The sequence below is a fragment of the Miscanthus floridulus genome, chromosome 7, assembly GCF_019320115.1.
Source record: "Miscanthus floridulus cultivar M001 chromosome 7, ASM1932011v1, whole genome shotgun sequence".
Taxonomy (NCBI): domain Eukaryota; kingdom Viridiplantae; phylum Streptophyta; class Magnoliopsida; order Poales; family Poaceae; genus Miscanthus; species Miscanthus floridulus.
The window spans coordinates 35,855,998-35,877,547 of record NC_089586.1 but is presented as its reverse complement, the minus strand read 5'-3'; the positions used below and the strand labels follow the sequence as shown (position 1 = coordinate 35,877,547).

The following is a 21,550-nucleotide window of genomic DNA, read 5'->3' as shown; positions in this document are numbered from 1 at the left end:
CGACTTGAACTACTTCTCACAAATATGAAATGAAAGTACATGCAGTGGAGTCCAAAATAATAATAAATTACATGTCATTTGCCTAGAACTGAAATTACGAAATAAGTTCATAGTTCTAAAATAAGGTCGTTACAATAATTATTGCACTAATTCCATGCTAGGGCGATGGATGTAGCCATATTATTATGAAAGGTGTCCATAGTCACAAAGCTTGATTCCGAAGTTGATCCATCGGAGGCATGTTGAGACACGGCATACTTGTTGTACCTTTTCGGAATAGTAGGCATGTAGGTAGGATCTCTATCAAAATTAGCAAAGTCCACATCAACACTAGCATGTTCACGTATGAAATTGTGTAGGACCATGGTAGCAGCAACAATCTTCTTTTGTGTGACCATTGAATAACCGGGCATCTTGTAAAGGAACACAAGCAATCACAACCTCCATCACTTCATCAATAGAGTATTTTCCATGTCTCTTCGAAACATATTCATTGGCTGAACTTGCCATACTGTTTACCGCTTCTTGAATTAGGAGTGCATTTCCAGACTTCACCTTCTTGCCACTTCTTTCAACAGGCCTAGCCAATCTCTTGTCACTTGCAGGTAGAGGAGAAATACCAATATCCTCCTCTTGTATTTCAGGAATGACATCATCATCTTGTGGCTCAAAATTGGTTGCCTCATCTTGTGTCTCATCAACATTTTTAGTTGCTTCAACATTCACAACATGAGGAGACCAATGATCAATACCAATAGTAGTGATGTCAACAAAACACTTGGCTAAGTCATCTTCATTCTCAAGGCCCTTCTTTTTGAACTTTCCACAACCTGGAATGTCCTGAAATAAGCAAAACAACACATATTATTATATGTATTACCAATAGATTTGACATATGGAAAACAAATATAGCAAAATTTTTAAACCAACTTACAGCTCTAGCTTTTTTCCACCATTCATCATCCATAGCAATAGTCTTCTTTATAGGATCCCAACCAGTCCCTGTTTGCCTCAGCATTAGTTTCTTCCATGCCTTGAAATCTTCCTTCAACTTGTCCCATTTTATCTGAACCTTGGTAACCACAATTCCAGTCTTTTCTTTGAATCCTTTCTCAACCTCAGTATTACCAAGTGCATTCAAGTGTGTGTTTGGCCGATTTCCTTTTCCAACTTGTTCGGCAAACAACATACACATCACTTGAGTGTTCTTCGAGTTCCAATCAATTTTAGGCATCTATCGAGCTCACAAATTTCATATATGAGGTTCTCATTATGCTGAGCAATTTCAACTAGAATATACTGAACCGCCAACAGGCTATTTTCAGCAATCTAGAATTACAACATGTTCTCATTATGCAACGATCTATCCAACAGGCTAATTTCAACAAACAAGACTCTAATGTTATAGAAGCTAGTGAACACTTCAATTGCTACAATAATTCATCGATCTATAACAGAGCATGCAACCCAATTCATGCCTTGAAATCTATAGCAGAGCATCGATCTACAAAGCAGAGCATCGATCTACAGCAGAGCATCGATCTACAACAGAGCATGCATCCCAAAAACAAAGCAGGCACCATACCTTAGGGGGCCTCTGCGGACGGCTGTTGGCGGGCCTCTACGGCCGTCGGTGGGGGGCTACGGCCGGCGGGGGATCTCCGGTGGTGTGGGGGCAGCGGCCGGCATCGGGGCTTCTATGGCAGGCGGTGGGACTCGTGCAGACGTGGAGGGAGGCGGAGCTAGGCGGCCGAGCGGGGGATCTCCGGCGTCGGGGCTTCTGCGGCAGACGGCGGTCCTCGCGTAGACGTGGCGTGGCGGGAGGCAGAGCTTCTGTGGTCGGGCGGGGGATCTCCGGCGTCGGGGCTTCGGCGGCAGGCGGCGGGCCTCGTGTAGACATGGCGGGAGGCGGAGCTACGTGGCCTGACGGGGCTAGGAGAACGGCAGCGGGCTCGACCGGCAAGCGGTGGGGTGGACGGCGGCAGAAACCCTAATGGGCGGTCTCGCGAGAAGAGGACAGAGGGAGGCTCGGTATGGGGAAAATGAGATGCGCGGGGGGGGGGGGGGACTCGGAGAATAGAAGCGAAACATTTTTCTGTGTAACCAGTGGCATTGGTGGGTAATTAACCACCAACTCTATGAGGAGGTTCAAAAGAGAGGGTTCTGGAGCAGCAAAAGAGGTGCTCCAAAACTCCACCTCTATTTGCACTACAGCTCCATGAAGTTAGCAGCTCCATGGAGTTTTGGAGTTGGGGTGTTTGGCTGGATTTTTTGATGGAGTTACTGGAGTTTAGGAGTGGAGCCATGCCAAACAGGGCCTTTATAACAGTATAGAGTATAGACATACATAAGGTTGCCTTCCAGGTCTGGAAAACCACTGCTGTCCTTGCTTGTTCAGAATTCAGTCCTAACTCAGATGAGATGATCATGGACTGCAGCGCCTGATGATGGGGCCTAACATAGTTTCAGTCAACCAAACGAGATTGTTAGCGTGTAGATAAGGGGAGCATACAAAGGAAACTTATGGTGTGCATGTGTGTAAAATATGTTAATTTCTTTTTACTGTAACAGCAGCCTCAAGTTTTCTACTATGGTTTGCCTCCATTTTTTTTCTTCACCAGCACGGTTCATGAAAAAAAAAAACTTGTTTCCACCAATCTCAGTGGCATCATAACAATTAGTGAATTTTCATTCCAAGAACCACAAGACAAAATAGCAAAAGCTGGCCACTCCCCTTCTCTTCCTTTTTATCGCCATAACGTTGGACAGGTAAACAGTAAATTAGTTATTCACAGGCCAGGGCATCTCAATACCCCAACAAAATAGTAACAGAACAAACGCAAGATAACTGAAAACCAAAGTCTCTAGACTATACACATTTGAGAATCAATGATTTTTTTTTGTCTCATGCAGCACGCAAATGCAATATTCCATCTAACATAATAGTATTCCACAAGAGTGCAGTATGATATGTCTACCATAAGACCACATTTGTTACAAACACGCGTACCACAAGTTCGAATCCTTGAGACGATAACTAAGAAACCATCCATTAGATGCGAAGCATAGTATGGATTTGATTCTAGTAGCCTACAAGCTTCGCGATTTTGTCCTTTATCTTGATTCGAGCACTGTAATAGAGTTCAAAATCAAAATCAGTACACTGCAAGAAAGAGTAATTGAGGTTATTTCTATTGGTTTGATATGGAGTCGCTCAAGAATGATTATAAATGTAATGGTACTCATTTTATAATTTGGATAATAAAATCCCAAAAAAAAACTTGGTTGTGGCTCGCTCAGGGGCATATAGTCCTTGAAGGCCTCGTGTCCAAAAATCTCCCACTACCTCTAGCCTCTGCCCTTTTGCTCCTCGCTCTTCCTCCCTCAATCATTCCCACTCGCCGAGCTAGCCAACCCTAACGGTGGTGTGACTAGACCTTTAGTAATGGTGGCCTAATCTAGACACAACCATTGGAGGCTGGACCTAGACGCTAGCTCCACCAATGCCTAATGAGGCGAGAGAGTGGGCGCTATGGTGCCGACTACCTAGCAGTGTAGGAGACACCAAGACTTGGTGCGTGGATACCAGAACCAGACTGCCAGTGCCGAAGGCGGGAGCCAAATAAGTAGTGAAGTAGATAAGTGTTTCATCCCTCACTTCCTTTTGATTTCTCCTAACAAGGCAGTCTCTGTGTTCAAGTCCAATCCTCTCTTTCAAATTTTCTCAAATTAAATTCATGGGTTATTAATGCTGCCATTTGTTGATTTCTACTAGAATTACAATAAAAAAAAGACCATGACATTAAAATCCATTCTTTAGTACGTTGTGTTCCCTATTATCAATTTTTTTGTTCACTAATGATTACATTTTTATATTGCATCCCCAACTGATTTTAAATGTTCAAGCTTTTATGTATAGGTTCAGATTCACCTGTTAATGTAAACGATAATTAAGATAGGTAGAGATAAATCAAATAATTGTCTATAACTTACTAATTAGGTACTTATAATTACTAATAATTGTCTATATTTTTGTACCTATTATAGATTAGTTAGGCACTTAGATAGCTTTAGGTGTGGATTTTTGCTAACTCTGCCATTGTCCGTCCTATTAGCAGATCTTAGATCTTCACATGTTAATTTTAATTACTAGCTATTAACCAAAATGAATAAAATTTTCTCTATCCCCAAAAAGTTGACATTGTAGTATTCACAAAATACTTGACAGTTTTGGCTTCTCAATGTACCTTTCATCTTTTTCCAATATACATTTCCCGTTTCTCAATGGGGACTGCTAGTGCCCAGCTGGGAGGACGCCCGGTGCGCCCACACAGGGGCCTGCACCACCCAGACCGCACGCCCGGTGCGCCCACGTAGGGGCCTGCACCACCCAGACCGCACGCCCTGCTCGCCCTGACCTAAAACACGCAGAGACTGCTCGATGCTCGTGCCGGTGCCAGTACCCCGTTTCTTGCACCTACACCCAGTGGGCCTCATGCGGGGGCCCGCACCACCCAGACCGCACGCGCCGCTCGCCCGACCGAAGAACACAGTCGATGCTTGTGCCTCGTACGCTTTCCACGCACTTGCAGGCGGGGACCGCTCGTGCCTCAGTACACTTTCCAACGCCCCAGCAACTACAACAGGCGGCTGCGGCCTGCGGCAGGTGGTCCCATTCTAACATATGCAACATCAGATCTACTTTTGCAACATTCAAGATGAAACACTTGCAACACACATCTGAACAGTTGAAACACTTACAACATACATCTGAAACACTTACAAAACACCTTAAAACGCTTGAAAGCCATTGCAAACGCATGCAACAACCAGATCTAGTTTTACAACATCCAGATAAAACATACGTATGAAACACTTGAAACATACGCTTGCAACATACATGTTATGCAACATTCAGATATACTTCTGCAACATACACATGAAACACTTGAAACATACGTCTGCAACACTTGAAACATATAATAGCCATTGTAACATACGCAACATCCAGATGAAACACTTGAAAACAACTTCTGAAACACCTGAACCACTTGAAACATGGCGTCACTGGCATCCATGGCCTACCTTGTGGGGAACTGCGGTAGCCAGCAAGCGGTGCTTGGGTCCAGTGGAGAGGGAGGATGGTGGCAGGCAAGCTGCTGGGCGCAGTGAAGAACGCCACGCTAGAGCAGTAGCCATGGACCAAGCCGCGTCGGCTTGGAGAACTCGGCGGCGAGTGGTGAGTTGTAGTGGGGAGACAAGAAAGCAAGCGGCGGCGCTCGGGCGCGGTGTAGCACACCGTTGTGTTGTGGCCGCGGTGGTGCGGGCGCAACAGCGTGGTCGTGGTGAGTGGGTTCGAGAATGGATGCGGGCACAGCGGTGGTTCGAGAGGAAGGTGAGAGCAGTGATTTTTTATTTTTATTTCCGTGCGGATGACAGTGTTGCCTGTTGGGTCGTTCCCGCTGTTGGCACGAGAAATTGATCCGCGCAACAACACGATAAGTATCATACTTTCGCGACGATGAGCGACTAGTTTTCGGGACAAACTAGCAAAGGAGTTTCTCGTTTTCGTGGAGGAGAGTCGACCGTTTCCAGCGCAAAACGGCAAAGATTACCAATCCCTAATGGAGACTAGGGTTTAGCATGTACTACTGTCCAAAGGAAGAAGAAAGAACAAACAACGATAAAAATAGTAGATGTATTATGTCAATTGGCTAGTGGGGAAACAATATGTCACGGTCTTTGACAAGCCAGCTGTATCCGGCCAGGATTCGGTCTTTGACAAGCCAGCTGTATCCGGCCAGGATTCTAAACTGAACTACATACGGCCCTGTTTAGTTCCGACCTCCTAAAACTTTAGTTCCTAAAAATTTTAGGCAGCCTTCTAAAACCTCATAAAATAGTGTTTGGTTGAACCTTTTAAAACTGACTAAAACAGTAAATGTTGTTAAACAAAGACACTTTTACCCTTCTTTAGGAGAGAGAGAGGGGGAGGGGGCAATAAATGAGGGATAGTGGGGGTCCAGGAAGGACTTTAGGAGGGGTGGAGCTCCTAAAGAAAAACCAGCCTCCTAAAATTTTTAGGAGGTTTTAGAAGGGAGTGTTTGGTTCTTTAGACAGATTCTATCCAGATTTTAGCTCCTAAAGCTTTTAGGAGGGGTAACCAAACAGGACCTACGTGTCCGATCCTATCAACAGGAAAACTAATGGCCGGATATAAACAGCCCAATTAGTTACAATCTTCTCCAATCTTCTATATATTCTGACTCTTCACGTACATTAAATCTGCATGTAGATAATAATGAATAAAATATTCCTTTTCTTAACTGATTCGGCCAACAAATCTGATATATCTCCTAGTCCGGAACTTAAATAATTGTTAACTCGGCCAAATAATTAATAAATGTGAAATCCTTACGATCCACGCCTCTGAAATCCTTCCTTGCTTGCTTTCTCCACACGTGAACTCCAAGATGCATGGAACGCCCTTGGCCCTGTTACTCTCAAGCAACGTGTCAACTGATTTAGATTAATTATCAATAACATATATAATTTGGTAGATCATGACATATTCTCTTGCCAAATTACACCATCAACACCCGCGGGCCTCGAGACCCATCAACGCGCGTCCGAACGAAACGGAATGCCCTAACGACAGCATTTCCATTTGTCAATATATCTCTCTCTCTCCCTCTCTCTCTCATAGTGATGCTTTGGTCTTTTGGTTATACAACAGTGATATCTGAGCACAATCCTATAACGTCTATCATTTTGGTTATAAATGTGAAATCCTTCCACATTCTCCAAGCCTTGCAACGCCCACTGCCACAACCAAGCCGCACCTACAACATTGCGATGGTGGCGACGACTGCGAAGCGGCATACAATGGTGTCCAGGCGCCGAGGCATTGACTCCCTGTTTGCGCTAGTCTGTAGGACCATCTGGAAGGAACGAAATGCCAGGTGCTTCAGGGAGGCATCCTCATCGGTGAACGAGGTGCTGCAGCTAGTCAAGGCCGAGGCCGATCGGTGGATTGACGCCGGCGCACGGGGGCTTGAAACGTTGGCTCGCCTGTAGGTGGGATGGTCACCCTTGAATGTCGTTGGTTTCAAAATGTAGCGCTTGCAAAACACTAACGCAGGCCGTGGAACGGCAGCTTGTATTGCTCAAACTCTTCCTACCTAATACAATGATACGCATCGCTTGTGCGTATTCGAGAAAAAAAAAAACATTGATATCTGAGCACAATCCTATAACGTCTATCATTTTGGTATTTTGGAACAGAGGTTGAATATTAAGAGAAGTATGTCCTAAGTCTAGCCTTCTCTTTCTCCGATTGCGGCGCTTGTGCAGCACCCTGACACTGTTATCCTAGACGAACATCGCCTCCTGGTGTCCATGCCGCTTCCTTCTGCCGTGCTAACCATGTAAGCGCCGTCCAATTATATTGTGCAAGTTTTTGAAACATCCAAACTCTGGTTATTTCGACCAGCACATAGTGAAATTATAAGTACATTTCATATTCATGTGAATTGTACAAAATATATTTGTATTTTAAGGTCATTTAAGGTTTTATACATGTAAATAATACATTATGCTGCAATGTAAATGGAGTCAAACCCTAAAACAATGACGAAGTGTACATTTGGAAGCCAACTCGCAGTCAGTTATTGGAACAAATTTATCGCTCTCCTGTGCGACATGGGCGATACGGGCCTCAGAAGGATATAACCGATGAAATTCGACGCATGGTAACTTTCGCGCAGAACAGTTTCTAGGAATCTACGGACAAGGCAGCTCAGGACGACACACAAACGAAAGTAGCCCTTTATTAATCTACTTGTTTCAGAGCACAAGTTACATCTCGGCACTAGGGACTACAGAGAAATGAAAGTGACCGTCTCTGATCAGTGCTTGTGAGCCAGCTTCTTGAGAACACTGCCGAGGTCAGCCTCAGCCTTGATGTTATTGACCCATTGGGCATTGATCCTTACTCTCTCGATGCTCTGCTTCACAGTCCTCGCAATGTTTGCCTTAGTTCTGCTCTTGAAGAAGTCCTCCGCCTCATCACCATGTTCATCGGTGGCCATCTGAAACCATGTTTCATGATGTGTCAGAAGAGTAAAATGTAAATCGGCTTATAAAAGAGACACGATGCAGATAGGTTATGCATCGTACTGGCGAGACGGTTATGTTGACGAAATTGGTGAGCAAAGTTCCAGAGTAGGCTCCCAATATGTAGTCCCAGTTTTTCTGAAATTATAGAGTAAGCATATATGGAAAATAAAGTCACAAAGCTAACCAAGAAAAATAAGGACGGCAGTGAATACCTTCAGCCATTGCCATGCGACCTCGTGTGCCCCTGAACTCACCCCTCTTAGCAAAAATATTGCGTCCTGATTCCTCACCTGCGTGTGCAATACAACATGAGACCGTGCAATACAACATGAGACCAGTAAGATGAAACAAAGTTTAACCATATCATGTGGAACACACATGGCCACCTGAACTCATGCAATAGTAAACCAATAGCACAAATAATAATTAGCATATAAATGTAAAAATTGAAGAATTATGGCATGTTTATTACCTCAGGTGACAATATGAAATCCAATGCTTCACAGACAACATCAGGGTCAGGGGATGATGCCAAAGAACCTACAGAAGGGTCAGAAATTTCATGAGATCCCAGAAAAACAAGCTCACCTTCGAATGGCAAAAGAAAAATGTCACTTTCCTAACACACGAACTTTCTCCTGGCTTAGATCAGTTTCTCTATATATCTTCAATAGTGATTTGTAGCCAGTTTTGTTCGATTTGCTCACTGTCTGCATCAAAGCAACATATGCAGCCTACAAAACAAAACAGGATCAATAACTGGGCTGTGGACCATTTAGTAGTTAGCTATATATACAACTTAAATTCCGTTAAGATGCTAACCTTTCTAACATCTGGAGGGAGGAGTGGTGTCTCTCTGTCTACCAGAAAGACATTAAATCGACGAACAGCTTCATTTATGGTAGTCTCATGGCCAAGTTCTGCAAGAGCAGTTAATAGTGTGCCTCTTAACAAAGCATTCAGGTGGCCCTCACCACTCTTAGCATCCCAGCCAAGTTTCCTACAAACAATTTCTGAAATGTTAGGCAAGATCTCAGTATAAAATGTTATTCCCATTACAGAATAAATAGAGCAATATACTTACAGTGCAAATGGCTCCAGGAAATCAATTAGGAACTTCTTCAGATTAACCAACTCCTCTGGAGCAGCAACAGCCATCATCTCGGCAATGTGCAGACTCGTCTACAGAGACAAATGGTTTAAATTGCTAATGAAAAAAAAAACTAAGTATGTGAAAAGGACTTTTCAGGTAGAGAGAACATTACCGTGATTACGTGTGCAAGCACAGTATACTCAGTCTCATCCTTGTACACAGAAATCAACTGCAACAAGGAGACTAGCTTTTGTTTGCCAGCCATACAGAGGGCATAAGCATCATCGAGCACACCTGTATTTTTAATTTAAACAATAACAATGTAAGACCAGTTTGACGGGGTAAGAATGGTTCACTTGAAATAAGATTTTGGCAGAATTTACCATATCTGTCTGCTGCACTCAATTTGTTGGTTTCAATTGCATACCGAAGTTGGGATGCAAGTTCATCATCATAGCTCACCCTATAGAAGCTGGTCTGGTTGACATTAAGTTTAATCCAGAAGCTACACTTCTTTTGGCATTCTGTGAGCCCTAACCCTGACAAATCAAAATCTTCTTGTTTCCCATGAAAAAGGAACTTCTCTTGGCGTGAGTACGCACAACAACATAGTGTGACAGGAACCACCCATTGCCCAGATCCTGTGGACCCACTTGAAAGAAATTGTGTCTGCAACAAACAAGATCGAAAGATTTTCAGAAGGCCTCTAAAGCAGAAAACTAAACTTGATTTTGCAAATGGAGAAAAGGTCTTGCAAATTTACAGGATTTCGCAAACATGTCTTCAGAAAGGTCTACAATATACCTGCTCCAGCTGGACCTTTCCATCCTTGAGTTTCACACTGACAACAGGATAACCTTGCTGTTTTGTCCATGAATGCATTAATGTTCTAACTGGTTCACCAGACCCCTCTTCAAGGGCAGCCCATAAGTCCTCTGTCTTTGCATTTGAATACGCAAATCTTTTGATGTATGCGGCCAAAGATTTCTAGCAAAAAGAATAAAAGGACAGCTTCTGGTTACCACTGAAAATATATTTGAGATATCCTCATTGACAAGTGACAAATAACATGAAATTTATGTGCATTTTGCAATAATGTGTTCTCAAAGAATAGCATTAATGTACAATTAATATGTCTAGCATGCCGCCCAATTGTCTAAGTATATAGTTAGGAAGAAAAAACATATTAATTAAACTCCTAACAAAAGCTTATGTGCATAGTCCAAAGATTGCCTCCATTATTAAAAAAACTAAGTGGCATTTCACAAGTTGGGCTAGGTGAGATTATAATTCAGCCACACAATTATACTACTATTTTTTTAAACTGTGCATTTTTTTTCTTGACAAACAAAATGAAGAGAGTAATGAATAAGAAAACCAAACCTGAAAGACCTCAGCCCCAAGATAGCTTTGCAGCATCCGAATGACAGAAGCTCCTTTCCTATAGCTTATAGCATCAAATATCTCATCTATTTCATCAACATGATTTATGTCCACCTGAAAATAATATATTATTAAGCCACGTGAAATATGTGCCAGTTTTAAATATGCATTGATTTTTATTCTGCCATTTAAACTGCACTATCAGTATTTCATAGTGTGCCCCAAGTCTCTACAGACAATGCCACAATGGTTATCGATTTTTAGAACAATGATAATTGTAATATTGTACCACGCTTTCTAAAAGCACTAGAAACCTGGGACTTTGTTGACATTTTTTTTAATTCTCCCATCTCCAGTAGAATAGGATATTTTGATTGATTAGAAATATGTTACAACCCCATAAAAATATTCAGCTTACATAATGGCATCAAAATTGGCCATTATACAACCACATATCGTTTTCATCAACAAAATACTTCAATCGTATTCGAATTAATAACTTGCTAACATATAACAACCAAAATTTGGCTAAGTTAGCCTTGAGACAAGCAGGTACGAGGTAGTAGAACACAATTCAAAACATCCATTACAACATAAATTATGATGGGTGTAATCCCAACTTTAGGTCCCAGTAGTCAGTAGAGGCATCCACTGATACACCAACGTTTTGCCACAAAATAAAGGTGTAGTAAATATAAAGCCAATCATATTTATATTTAGGACTGATAAAATTAGACAAGCAATCAACGGTCACATCCATGTCTCAGACCTCCAAGTCCACTTAGAATGTAAAATATACATTTGTAAATTCCTACAGATATGGTCATAACATTGCAGGGAAAAAAATTGTTACCTCAATTGGATGTGAACCTGCAAGAGCATCCAACTTGAAACCTGTTGTAGATTCCTCTAGAAACTGAGTCCAAACATTCCATTCAGGGAAGAACTGATCTGAGGCTAAGTAAGACACCTGCAGTGGAAAGAACAAATTATATGAGAAACATAAAACTATATGGAGGTTTTCAATTACTTTTTTGTTCTAATTTACTACCCAAGTCGCAAAGCCCTCATTAAGCCACAGATGTGTCCACCACTCCATTGTGACAAGATTTCCAAACCATTGATGAGCTAATTCATGAGCTACAACAACTGCAACCTGGATAGGCAAAAAAATCATCATAAGGTTGGTGTGACAGCACATGACAATCAAACAGCTACTGCATATCCTGAATCAAACCACTACAAAATACTATAACATCCTTCTGCATTAATGATTATTAAATTGGTTAGTATAAAAAGAAATTAGTTCTGTAATCAAGTTCAGCATTCTCAACTATTGCCCAAGTCAAATGGTTTCAGGTACCATGGGAAAATACATAATTAAGATGGCTGAATCACATGACCAGCTTAGTACAAATAATTGAAAATTACAATTTCATAGTGACCAACCCGTTGCTTATTGGCAGCTGCAGAGTGTCTTTCATCAAATAGCAATGCTGTTTCACGGTATGTAACCAAGCCGTAGTTCTCCATGGCTCCAAGGGCAAAATCCGGAATAGCAATCATGTCCATTTTGGGGAGGGGGTATGGCACAGCAAAATACCTGCCAACATAAAGAATTCATCAATCATCATTACCTGATACCACAAAGAGAGCTTTCGTGTGTGACAGTGAATCAAGCAGAGGATGTGGCACGGATGCCTCAAATGATCATCAAATTCACAAGAAGCAGATGTTCTTTGAAAGGGTATGGAAGGGCCATAACATTGATATTAGTTATAATCAAAGCATGAAACATCATTTACAAATTTGGAAAGGCCTTAAACCGTCAGTCCGATTTTGGGAAGCCCAACATCACATCATCAATACTGCAACACTGCATCATCAATATTGAAACATGTAAATACCCACTAAGCTCGTAATGGAATGGAATGCATCCAAAATTATACTGGACATCAAGAAATAGAGCCTCTAATGGAATGCATCCACAATTTCACACACATGGCAATCAAATCAATCAACCTATAGAACTCAATTCTTTGCAGAATATCTTGGCCAGGATCAGTATCAAAATTCCAAAATGATATATCGGATTAAATAAACTATGCATCTATGAGCACTGCAACAAAAATGTAGGCGATCTTTCAAATATCTGAGAATGTGAGATAATTACTCCTTAAAGAGGACCAATGTCTTCAAGGCAACCTCTAGAGCAAACTTCCCCTGCGCACTCTTACCAGCTTGTGTATAAACACGGACCCTAGTTCCTGCAAAGGAATGGAGAACAAGTCAACTTTTGAGGCATGAATGGCCATAAGATGAAAGATAAAGAATTGGAAGTTAATGTGACAGAAGTTACAGTACCATCTGTGGTGAAATCTTCCACATAGTCAAAAATGCCAACAATAACAGCCACTAGGTATGTAGACATTATCGGAGATTCTTGGAAGTAGACTATTTTGGTAGGACCATTGATCTTCTCTTCAATGACTGGCATATTTGACAAAGCAATGGTCTCAGAAGGAACTTCTACAGTAATTTTGAACACAGCCTGCAGGGAGAGAAGGAAAGGTACAGACATAAAATAGTGTTTGCCATGTAATATAAAGCCATTAATGTTTTTTCTGTGCCAATTACGCATTTTAAACGCCAGTTAAACCGGTGAAGTTAAATCCTAACCATGCAAATCAGGGTAAAATGAATGAGCTCATACAATAATCCTAACCATCAAATCAGACTAAAATGAATTGAGGTCATCTATAGAATCTATGAAAGGACAACTACAAAGAATCTCAATCTGCATGAGCACAGATATGTTCATGTAGAGAATAAAACCTCTGTTTTATCCTTAACACTAGCATCAATTGAACTTGTTCATGATTACCATGCAAGACTCTAAGTCTATACACATCTTACCTCATGCAATGGAAGCAAAAGCAAACATAAGATAGTATAAAGAATAGAAGGGAGTAGATAGAAAAACAAAGTGGTGAAGCATGAATGGTGCCTCTCCATAAACCCCATGCAGGGTTCTATTTCCTCATGCAATGCAAATAAAAAGCAAACATATTGGTTTGAGAAAGAGATCAAAGCAGTAAACCTTGAAAGCAGGCTCATCCCAACAAGGGAAGCAGTGCCTTGCATCAGCTGGTTCAAACTGTGTTACAGCCATGTTTTTCTTCTCTCCATTGAGCTCATACACACTATAAACAAAAAGTTTCATTCTGAATATGTTGCTTGATTTACAAACCAACTTAATACTAGAAAAATGATTACCTTCTGTAGAACCCATGCATCTTATCATTCAAAGTTCCCTGGAAGGCAATGGTCAAAGTTCCCTCCCCAAGAGGAAGCACCTCATTGAAGCGAATAATCAGGATCTCATCTTCTGGCACGTTGGTAACCTCCAAAGGTTGCAGCACCTGATTCAAATGGTAACATGATTTAGAATAAATGCAGAGCAAAGTGCTAGTGCATTGTTAGAAACACCATCATAAACCCTCCAAGACGACTATCACCATCCACACATGGCCCTTTTTGCAAACCATCCTAAGTGCAAAAGTGCCATTCCCACTCAGAGATTAAAACATGCAGCGTACAGTTTCAAAATGAGAATACTTGTATGATTGCAGGAAACTCTTATGCTTGAACAAGTATACAAGCAGCCGTAAGTATTAAACCATATCACTGAGGCATCTACGAGTATTGAGACCTTCACTGACAGTTATATTTATATTCGTGCTCCAAGTGTAATCTAAAATTGTTTGAACACAAAATCATGGATTTCAATCAAACAACTAAGAAATTTTAAGGCAGATTTAACTTGCAATCAATCAAATTGCAAGAAATTCCGAGGTAGCTATAGCCCTAAAAAACTACACTAAGTTTAAGACAGCGATCTCATGCCCCCAACACCAACCCCCTCCGACAGACAGACACCGATGGCTGAACTGTGGAAATTGCTCTGAGCAGATCAAAACTTAGTGTTCTTATGCGACTGGTATTCTGGTAAAAAAGCACTCCATCTAAGAATCCTAGCTGGCACCTCCGAAAAGATCGCCACATCTAATAATTCTCTAAACCCCTAACCATACACGAACAGATCAATCAAACACACCCGCGCACAGGCACAGCGACGGGCGGGCGGGAGCAAAGGCAAGGCAAGCGAGCAAGCACGCAACCTGGTCGGAGCCCTGCGGCGCGAAGCTGACGCCCGCGGGCGCGACGTCGAGCTCGGCGGCGTTGAGCACGAGGAAGCGGGTGGGCGCGGCGACGGCGAGGGACACCGCCACGGAGCCGGCGAAGGCGCAGGCGGCGAGGTCCGGCGTGAGGCGCAGGTCGTAGCGCCGCGGGGTCGCGAAGTGGGGCAGCCGCGCCTGGCCCCGGAACTGCTCCGCGGTCTGCTCCGCCGCCATCGCCCGCAGCCGCAGCCTAGCGGAAGGAAGGAAGGAGGCAGAGATTCGGATGGAAGCTTCGGAGGTAGGGACGAAAACGGATCGCATACGATATTCGGACTCGGAAAATATCCGTAACGCTATTCGGAGGTGAGTGGAGGAATAAAACTGAGCTAGTTCCACCCAACTTCCAAAAAGTACCTGTCACATTAAATATTTGCGGTCCGTGCATAGAGCATTAAATGTAGACGAAAAGAAAAACTAATTGCACAGTTTGGTGGGAAATTACGATACGAATGTTTTGAGCCTAATTAGTTCATATTTAAACACTATTTACCAAATAAAAACGAACATGCTACAGTAACCCAAAATCCAAATTTCGCGAACTAAACTATGGCTGAAACTGACGAAGCGCTCGGTATGGCGAGGGGACGGGGGGAGGAAGGACGATTTTATATATATAATAATGTTTTTTATTTTATTTATTTATACTCGGGGGGTGGGGACCCCTGCGTCCCTGCCGCAACGCAACGGATTTGCTTGTGATTGTGACCGGGGGCGGCGGACGCGAGGCACAGCAGCAGCAGAGGAGAGCAAAGCAAACAGATTTCTGTGGTGGTCGATGGGGTCGTGAACGGATTTTCTTTTAATTTTCTTGTTTCTGGAAATTTTTGTTTTGAACTACGCCGCGCGTGCGGGAAGATAGAGATTGGAGCTGAGGGAGGAGACATGGGGATGGAGGCTACCAGGTCCCATACCCGTTATCGGTTGGGAAACGCGCTACGATGCTATTATACAAATTTACCGAGGCGGACAACGGCTGCGCGCGCCTGTTTTCCTACGCCGATGGCGACATCCGCTGCAGCACCGGCCCCACCTCACCTCGTTCACTGTAACCGATCTTATACCACCGGTGCCGCCCACAGTTTGGGCAAAACAGCCGACACGTGACACAAAACCAGCGGCCGCGCCCTCTTACCGCCACACAAATGGCCACAGAGACACTCCTCTGTCTCTCGTCTTCGTCTCGTCTCGCGTACGCCAGAGCAGCTCCGGTCTCTGCTCCCAGCGACCCAGCTCGTGTCGCTCGTCTCCCTCTCCAGTCTCCACTCTCCACTTCACTGCTCGGCTGCTCACGATGCTCGTCTCCACTGCGGACCCGGGCACCCGGCTGCCGTCACCGCTTGCCGCCATGGAAGTTGTCCGGTGAAGCCCTTCTTCCTCCTCGACGAATTAACCCCATCATTTGCAGCGTTCCTCTGCTGATCCCATCCCTCCTCAAGGGACGCCGCCGCTACTGAGTCCGCCGCCAGCCGCCGGATCCGATCATCTCCGACTCCCTGCTATCGGATCCGGTCGTCACCAACTCCCTGTTGCCGAATCCAACCCCCAGATCCAAGACCAACGAAGCTACAGCCGCATCCAAAGAGTTGGTGGATGCTCCATCTACACCTACAACCGGGAAGAAGAAAGCTCCCCCTGCACCTGCTGCCGAGAAGAAAAAAGCTCCCCCGCCGTCAGTCGACCAAAGCTGCCTTCATAGCTAGAGATCCCAAGCGGCTTCCCCGACCACCACAGGGCAAAGGTTCTGACCCCAAGCGCCGCCGCTTGAAGATATCTGCAGCTTGAGAAGCCTGGACGCAAAATTTTTAATTCTCCAGGGTCAGTACTCAGTAGACCTGAAGCTTTTAAACTTGATGAATATTGTTTGTCTTATTATTATGTACAAGTTTAGTGCTAGAAGTTACCAATTTAGTGTTAGCAGTTAGCAATATTTGGAATTTAGTGTTAGCGGTTAGCAGCAAGCAATACTCAATAGACCATAAGCAAGTTTGATGTGTGATAGACCATAAAAATATTGTCTGATTTATATACTGTTTTTGCAATAGCTTATGTTTGAGGCTTTATGCACTTGTGACCTCGTGTTGTACTAATTAAATATTTATGTGGTTAATTAACTACAGGCTGAAAAAATGTCAGAAGCTAGTGCAAACAGCAGCCAGGCTCCTATGTCTCAGGGCTCTCAGCCCGAGTCTAATCGCATCTAGAATCTGTCAATGAATCAGAAGCAATTGAAATAGATGATGATGAAGAGGAGATTGAAATTGAACCATCGGATGAGGAAGATGGTGCTGAGGTTGGGTCAAAGAGAAAGCTCACATCTGTTGTTTGGAAGGAGTTCAAGAGAGTTAGATGGCATGGCAAAATAAAGGCAAAATACATTTACTGCAACACCAAGCTTAGAGGAGAAACAAGGTGTGGGACTAAGCACCTTCACTGTCACTTAAAGTCATGCACTCTTAGGAAGATTAAGTTGGGAGGAAAGAAGACACTGTCTCAAACATCATTGAGGTTTAGTGCCACAGATACAGGGACAGTTTCTATAGAGAATTACACCTTTGATCAAGACATAGCTAGAAAGGAACTTGCTGCTATGATTGTGCTACACGAGTATCCCTTGAGCATGGTTGGACCATGCTGGTTTTAGAAGATTTGTACATGCACTCCAACCCTTGTTCAAGATTGGCACCAGAAACACATTAAGGTATATATAGTGTGACTTTGTACATGCTTTTGTATATAGTGTGCTTATGCAAATTACAACCTGCTTTCTAATCTTGTGTGCATATATTTCATTTACTTTAGGAAGTACATACTTGAACAGAATGAAGCGGAGAGGAAGAAAGCCATTCAATATATGGCTGCAATCAAGTCTAAGGTGGCAATCACTAGTGACATGTGGACTTCTGGTAACCTAGAAAAGAGGATACATGGCTATCATAGCACACTTTATTGATGAGAGTTGGACTCTAAGAAACATTATCATGAGGTGGGCCTAATGATTGTTGGATCTGGTTGCATTTCTGTAGAGTGCTTGTAATTTATAGATTTTTTGACATGCTGCTCATAAAGTCTGTTGGCCTTTTACAAGTTTATTTATGTGCCAAGTCCCCACACACATGAAGTCATTGGTGATGAACTATATGACTCCCTTGTTGACTGGAATATTGATGAGAAGGTATCAACCATCACGCTTGACAATTGCAGTTCAAATGATGCTTACAATTCCTTACCTTGTTAGAAAGATTGGCAAAACTAAGCTTATGGCTGATGGAAAGTTTTTACACATGCTGTTGTTGCGCTCATATCCTTAATCTGATTGTTAAGGATGGACTAGAAAAACTAAAAGATGCCATTGAAAACTTTCGTGATAGCGTAGCTTACTAGACAACCACACCAAAAAGGGTAGAGAAATTTGAGGAGATAGCTAAGTATGTGCATGTCAAAATTGAGAAGAAGATAGCACTGGATTGTAAGACAAGATGGAATTCAACTTACATAATGCTTAGTACTGCATTGCCCTACAAGGCTGTTTTCATGAGAGCAAGCCGTGTAGATAGGCAATATACTTGCTGCCCCACTAAGGAAGAATTTCAGTTTGCTGCTGATGTGACTGCAAGGCTTGAATTATTTAATGACATTTCTGTCCTGTTCTCTGGAACCGACTATGTGACTGCAAACATGTTCTTCTACAAGATTTGTGAGGTTAGAAGTAAAATTAGGGAATGGTCATCTTGTGGCAATCCATTGATAGAAGAAATGTCAGATAACATGGAAGCCAAGTTTAGGAAATATTGGATAGAAATTCAAGGTCTGATGGGCATTGCCACCCTTCTTGACCCTAGATTTAAACATCACATGCTTCTATACTGCTTTGAAGTGTTGCAAGTGACAAACTCTGATGAAGAGGTTGGTAAAGTGAATGACACATTGAGTGATTTGATGCTAGAGTATCACATAGATGAGGATGCAAGTATAAGTAGCAGTACCATCAAACCCACAGTAGAGAACTCAGGATTTCTGTCATCCTTCACTGCACGTGTTGCAAATTCACAGCCATCAGCATTAAGGTTTAAATCTGAACTGGATCAGTACTTAGAGGATGAGATGGTGGACATACAAACCGAAGGCCGAAAAGTTTTGGACTAGTGGAAGGTTGCAGGAACACGCTATCCTACTTTGAGGATGATAGCTAGGGATATTTTTGCAATTCCTATTACAACTATTGCTTCAGAATATGCGTTCAGCACAAGCGGGAGAAGTACTTAGTGAGCACCGCAGCAGGCTCACCTCTAAGATGTTAGAGGCTCTAATGTGTTCACAGGACTGGATTAGAAATAAATACAAAGATCTGTTGTTGAGCAATTTATAATTTCTTTCTCATGCAATTCAATGTTTTATAGGAAAAACATGAAAGTAATTATCTTTTTTTGTAGGAGTCCTTACTGATAAAGGAAAACCTGCTAGCTTCTGGTCTTGTCTCAATGAAGTTCAAGAGGGGCTTTAGGTAATTGTTCTGGACTACAAAAATTACATTTCTGCTTTTCTGCTTTGTTTCATTGCATATACTTCATTGTTTAAGATTGCCTACTTGTCGGTGTTTCGGACCGGGGGGTCCTCAACCAACTAGTAAATTTGAACTGCGTGCCCCTAATCCCGGATGGTGATGCAAAGAGACACAAGGTTTATACTGGTTCAGGCAATCGATGCCCTACGTCCAGTCTGAGAGATTGATCTTGTATTCCTTGCACCGAAGTGCTTGTAGTAGGGGGTTACAAGCTAGGTGAAAGAGGGAGCTAGTCCCAGGTCTCGGCGAGGTGTCGTGTGGGCTGCTTGAAACGTTGCTCTCAGGCGGCTGGGAAGTGTGTGTTACAGGGCCTTGTTCCCCGTGAGTCCCCCAGAAATAGCCCAAGTCCTTTCCTTTTATAGTTTGAAGGGAGGATAAGGGTAGTACATGAGCTAACTATACGGCGTCGTGCAAACAGGGGCGGCGTGTCCGAGCCCTGTGGCCTGTTCCTGTGGCGGCGTAGTCATCGGAGTGGTCCGTCCTTGGAGCACTGGGGCGGCGTGCTGGTCACATCCGATCCTGTGCGTCATGGGAGCTCCCGGGCTGCCTCGGAGTGGGTGCGGCGGTCAGCGTGCGAGTCGCTGTGGACTGACTGTGCGTGAGGCCGAGGCTCGGTTGGTGCCGAGGCTGCACCGCAGTGGGGGTCTCGGCAGACACGAATCCCGAGATAGCCGAGACCCTGGTGCATAGTGCTGAGACCCGGAGAGAGCGGTTGATCCGGTGTGCTGGCTTGGAGACGGTGATGACCCGGGCTAGGCCGTCCATGTCGTGTTGTTTTCGAGGCGGGGATCGCGGGGCACAGTGTAGTGCAGGCGCTGATCGTGGGCACAGCGTCAGGATACAGTGACTGGTAATCCCCGCCGTGCCCTGTCTCAGTTGGTATGGTGCTGATGCGACCTCATGTCCTGTCGGCCATTCTGCGGTGTCGAGCCATCGTCCGGCTGAGATTGCGGGAGTGGTTGACGTATTAATGGGACATGACGTGCTGTCGGGAAGATCGGTCGAGGCGGGGGGCGACGGGCTATGGACAAGCCGGCCTCGAGCGATACGGAGAATGAGGCCTCACGCGAGACAGCGACCGGACTCCTTGCCTAGGCCTTCCGTGAGAGGCCTCGCGCGAGGCGTAGATTGCACTCCTTGCCGAGGCCTTCCGTGAGAGGCCTCGCGCGAGGCGGAGATTGCGCCAGGACGCCGAGACCTCCTGTGCGAGGCTCGAGGCGAGGCGAAGAGCTCGGTGGGCTCGGACGTGGCCGGTGATGAGCCCATGGCTTACCTTCTAGCTTTGTTTTTTGATGGGACTTAAGTGACCCTTTTGATGTACGCTCGGGGTACCCGACACTACTCAACTACTCGTTTGTCATGCTCATGCAGGAGCTGAAACTCTGAGTCCATCGCTCCAACCTTCACTAGATGGTTCCCTTTGGCAAGATCAACAATCAAGCTGGCGTGCAATTGCAAGTGCATTTGTTTATGTGCTCACACAACCCAACCACTAACTATTTATATAATAGTCTGGTTTGTAATGTGTGATAACACTGCGGTATTGTGTTGCTGCTTAGAATTTGATGGCATATGCCTACTGGCTGCTGCTATGACTGTGAGCGACTAAGCCTATGGGCTATAACTATGTCTGTATTTTGATGTTGAATTGTTGATGCCTTGATGGGATCGAACTGCCAGTGGATCTGTAATCTGTTAGGCTATGTAGACATTGAACTTGTAGTTGTTAACTTGTTATCAATCAGTTAAGACCTTATGTTGCAGACGTAGACTTGTATTCTCTGTTTATTTTGCATTTTTAAACTGAAAGTACTACCGTACTAGACAGTTTGTTGTGTTATTGTGGCATGTATTGTTGATTGTACATGGGTTTGTACTTGGGTATAGGGTACCCGGTGGGTATGAAATCCCCGGTCGGGGACGTTAACGGGAAAATCTATCCCCGCGAGCGGGGACAGGGACGAGGACGGGATATATTTCAGTTCGCGGGGATGAGAACGTTCTACCAATATCCATCGGGGATGTACCCGTTACCATCTTTACTACCAACTAGTGCAGCGCCGAGGCTTATATTAGAGACACTGAGAGAGAGAGCTGTCTCCAGCCACTTGTATTTGGAACTAATGAATGAATTATTATTTAGACATATAGTGT

General features: G+C 43.8%; 2 protein-coding genes across 2 annotated transcripts; both read right to left on the bottom strand.

The window, feature by feature from the left end:
• Positions 1-146: 146 nt before the first annotated feature.
• Positions 147-1,234, bottom strand: LOC136465343 (uncharacterized). The gene is made up of 3 exons (XM_066464113.1): positions 935-1,234; positions 520-840; positions 147-413 (listed from the first exon to the last, which is right to left on the bottom strand). The coding sequence occupies exons 1-3, from the start codon at positions 1,232-1,234 to the stop codon at positions 147-149; spliced, it is 888 nt and encodes a 295-aa protein (XP_066320210.1).
• A 6,564-nt stretch (positions 1,235-7,798) lies between these two features.
• On the bottom strand, positions 7,799-15,116 carry LOC136466878 (aminopeptidase M1-A-like). The gene is made up of 19 exons (XM_066465392.1): positions 14,776-15,116; positions 13,871-14,016; positions 13,695-13,797; positions 12,959-13,145; positions 12,768-12,861; positions 12,044-12,197; positions 11,646-11,750; positions 11,448-11,564; positions 10,595-10,708; positions 10,016-10,198; positions 9,595-9,880; positions 9,384-9,505; positions 9,203-9,300; positions 8,941-9,118; positions 8,741-8,852; positions 8,591-8,661; positions 8,331-8,408; positions 8,179-8,253; positions 7,799-8,090 (listed from the first exon to the last, which is right to left on the bottom strand). The coding sequence occupies exons 1-19, from the start codon at positions 15,094-15,096 to the stop codon at positions 7,908-7,910; spliced, it is 2,727 nt and encodes a 908-aa protein (XP_066321489.1). The 5' UTR covers positions 15,097-15,116; the 3' UTR covers positions 7,799-7,907.
• Between the last annotated feature and the right edge of the window lie 6,434 nt (positions 15,117-21,550).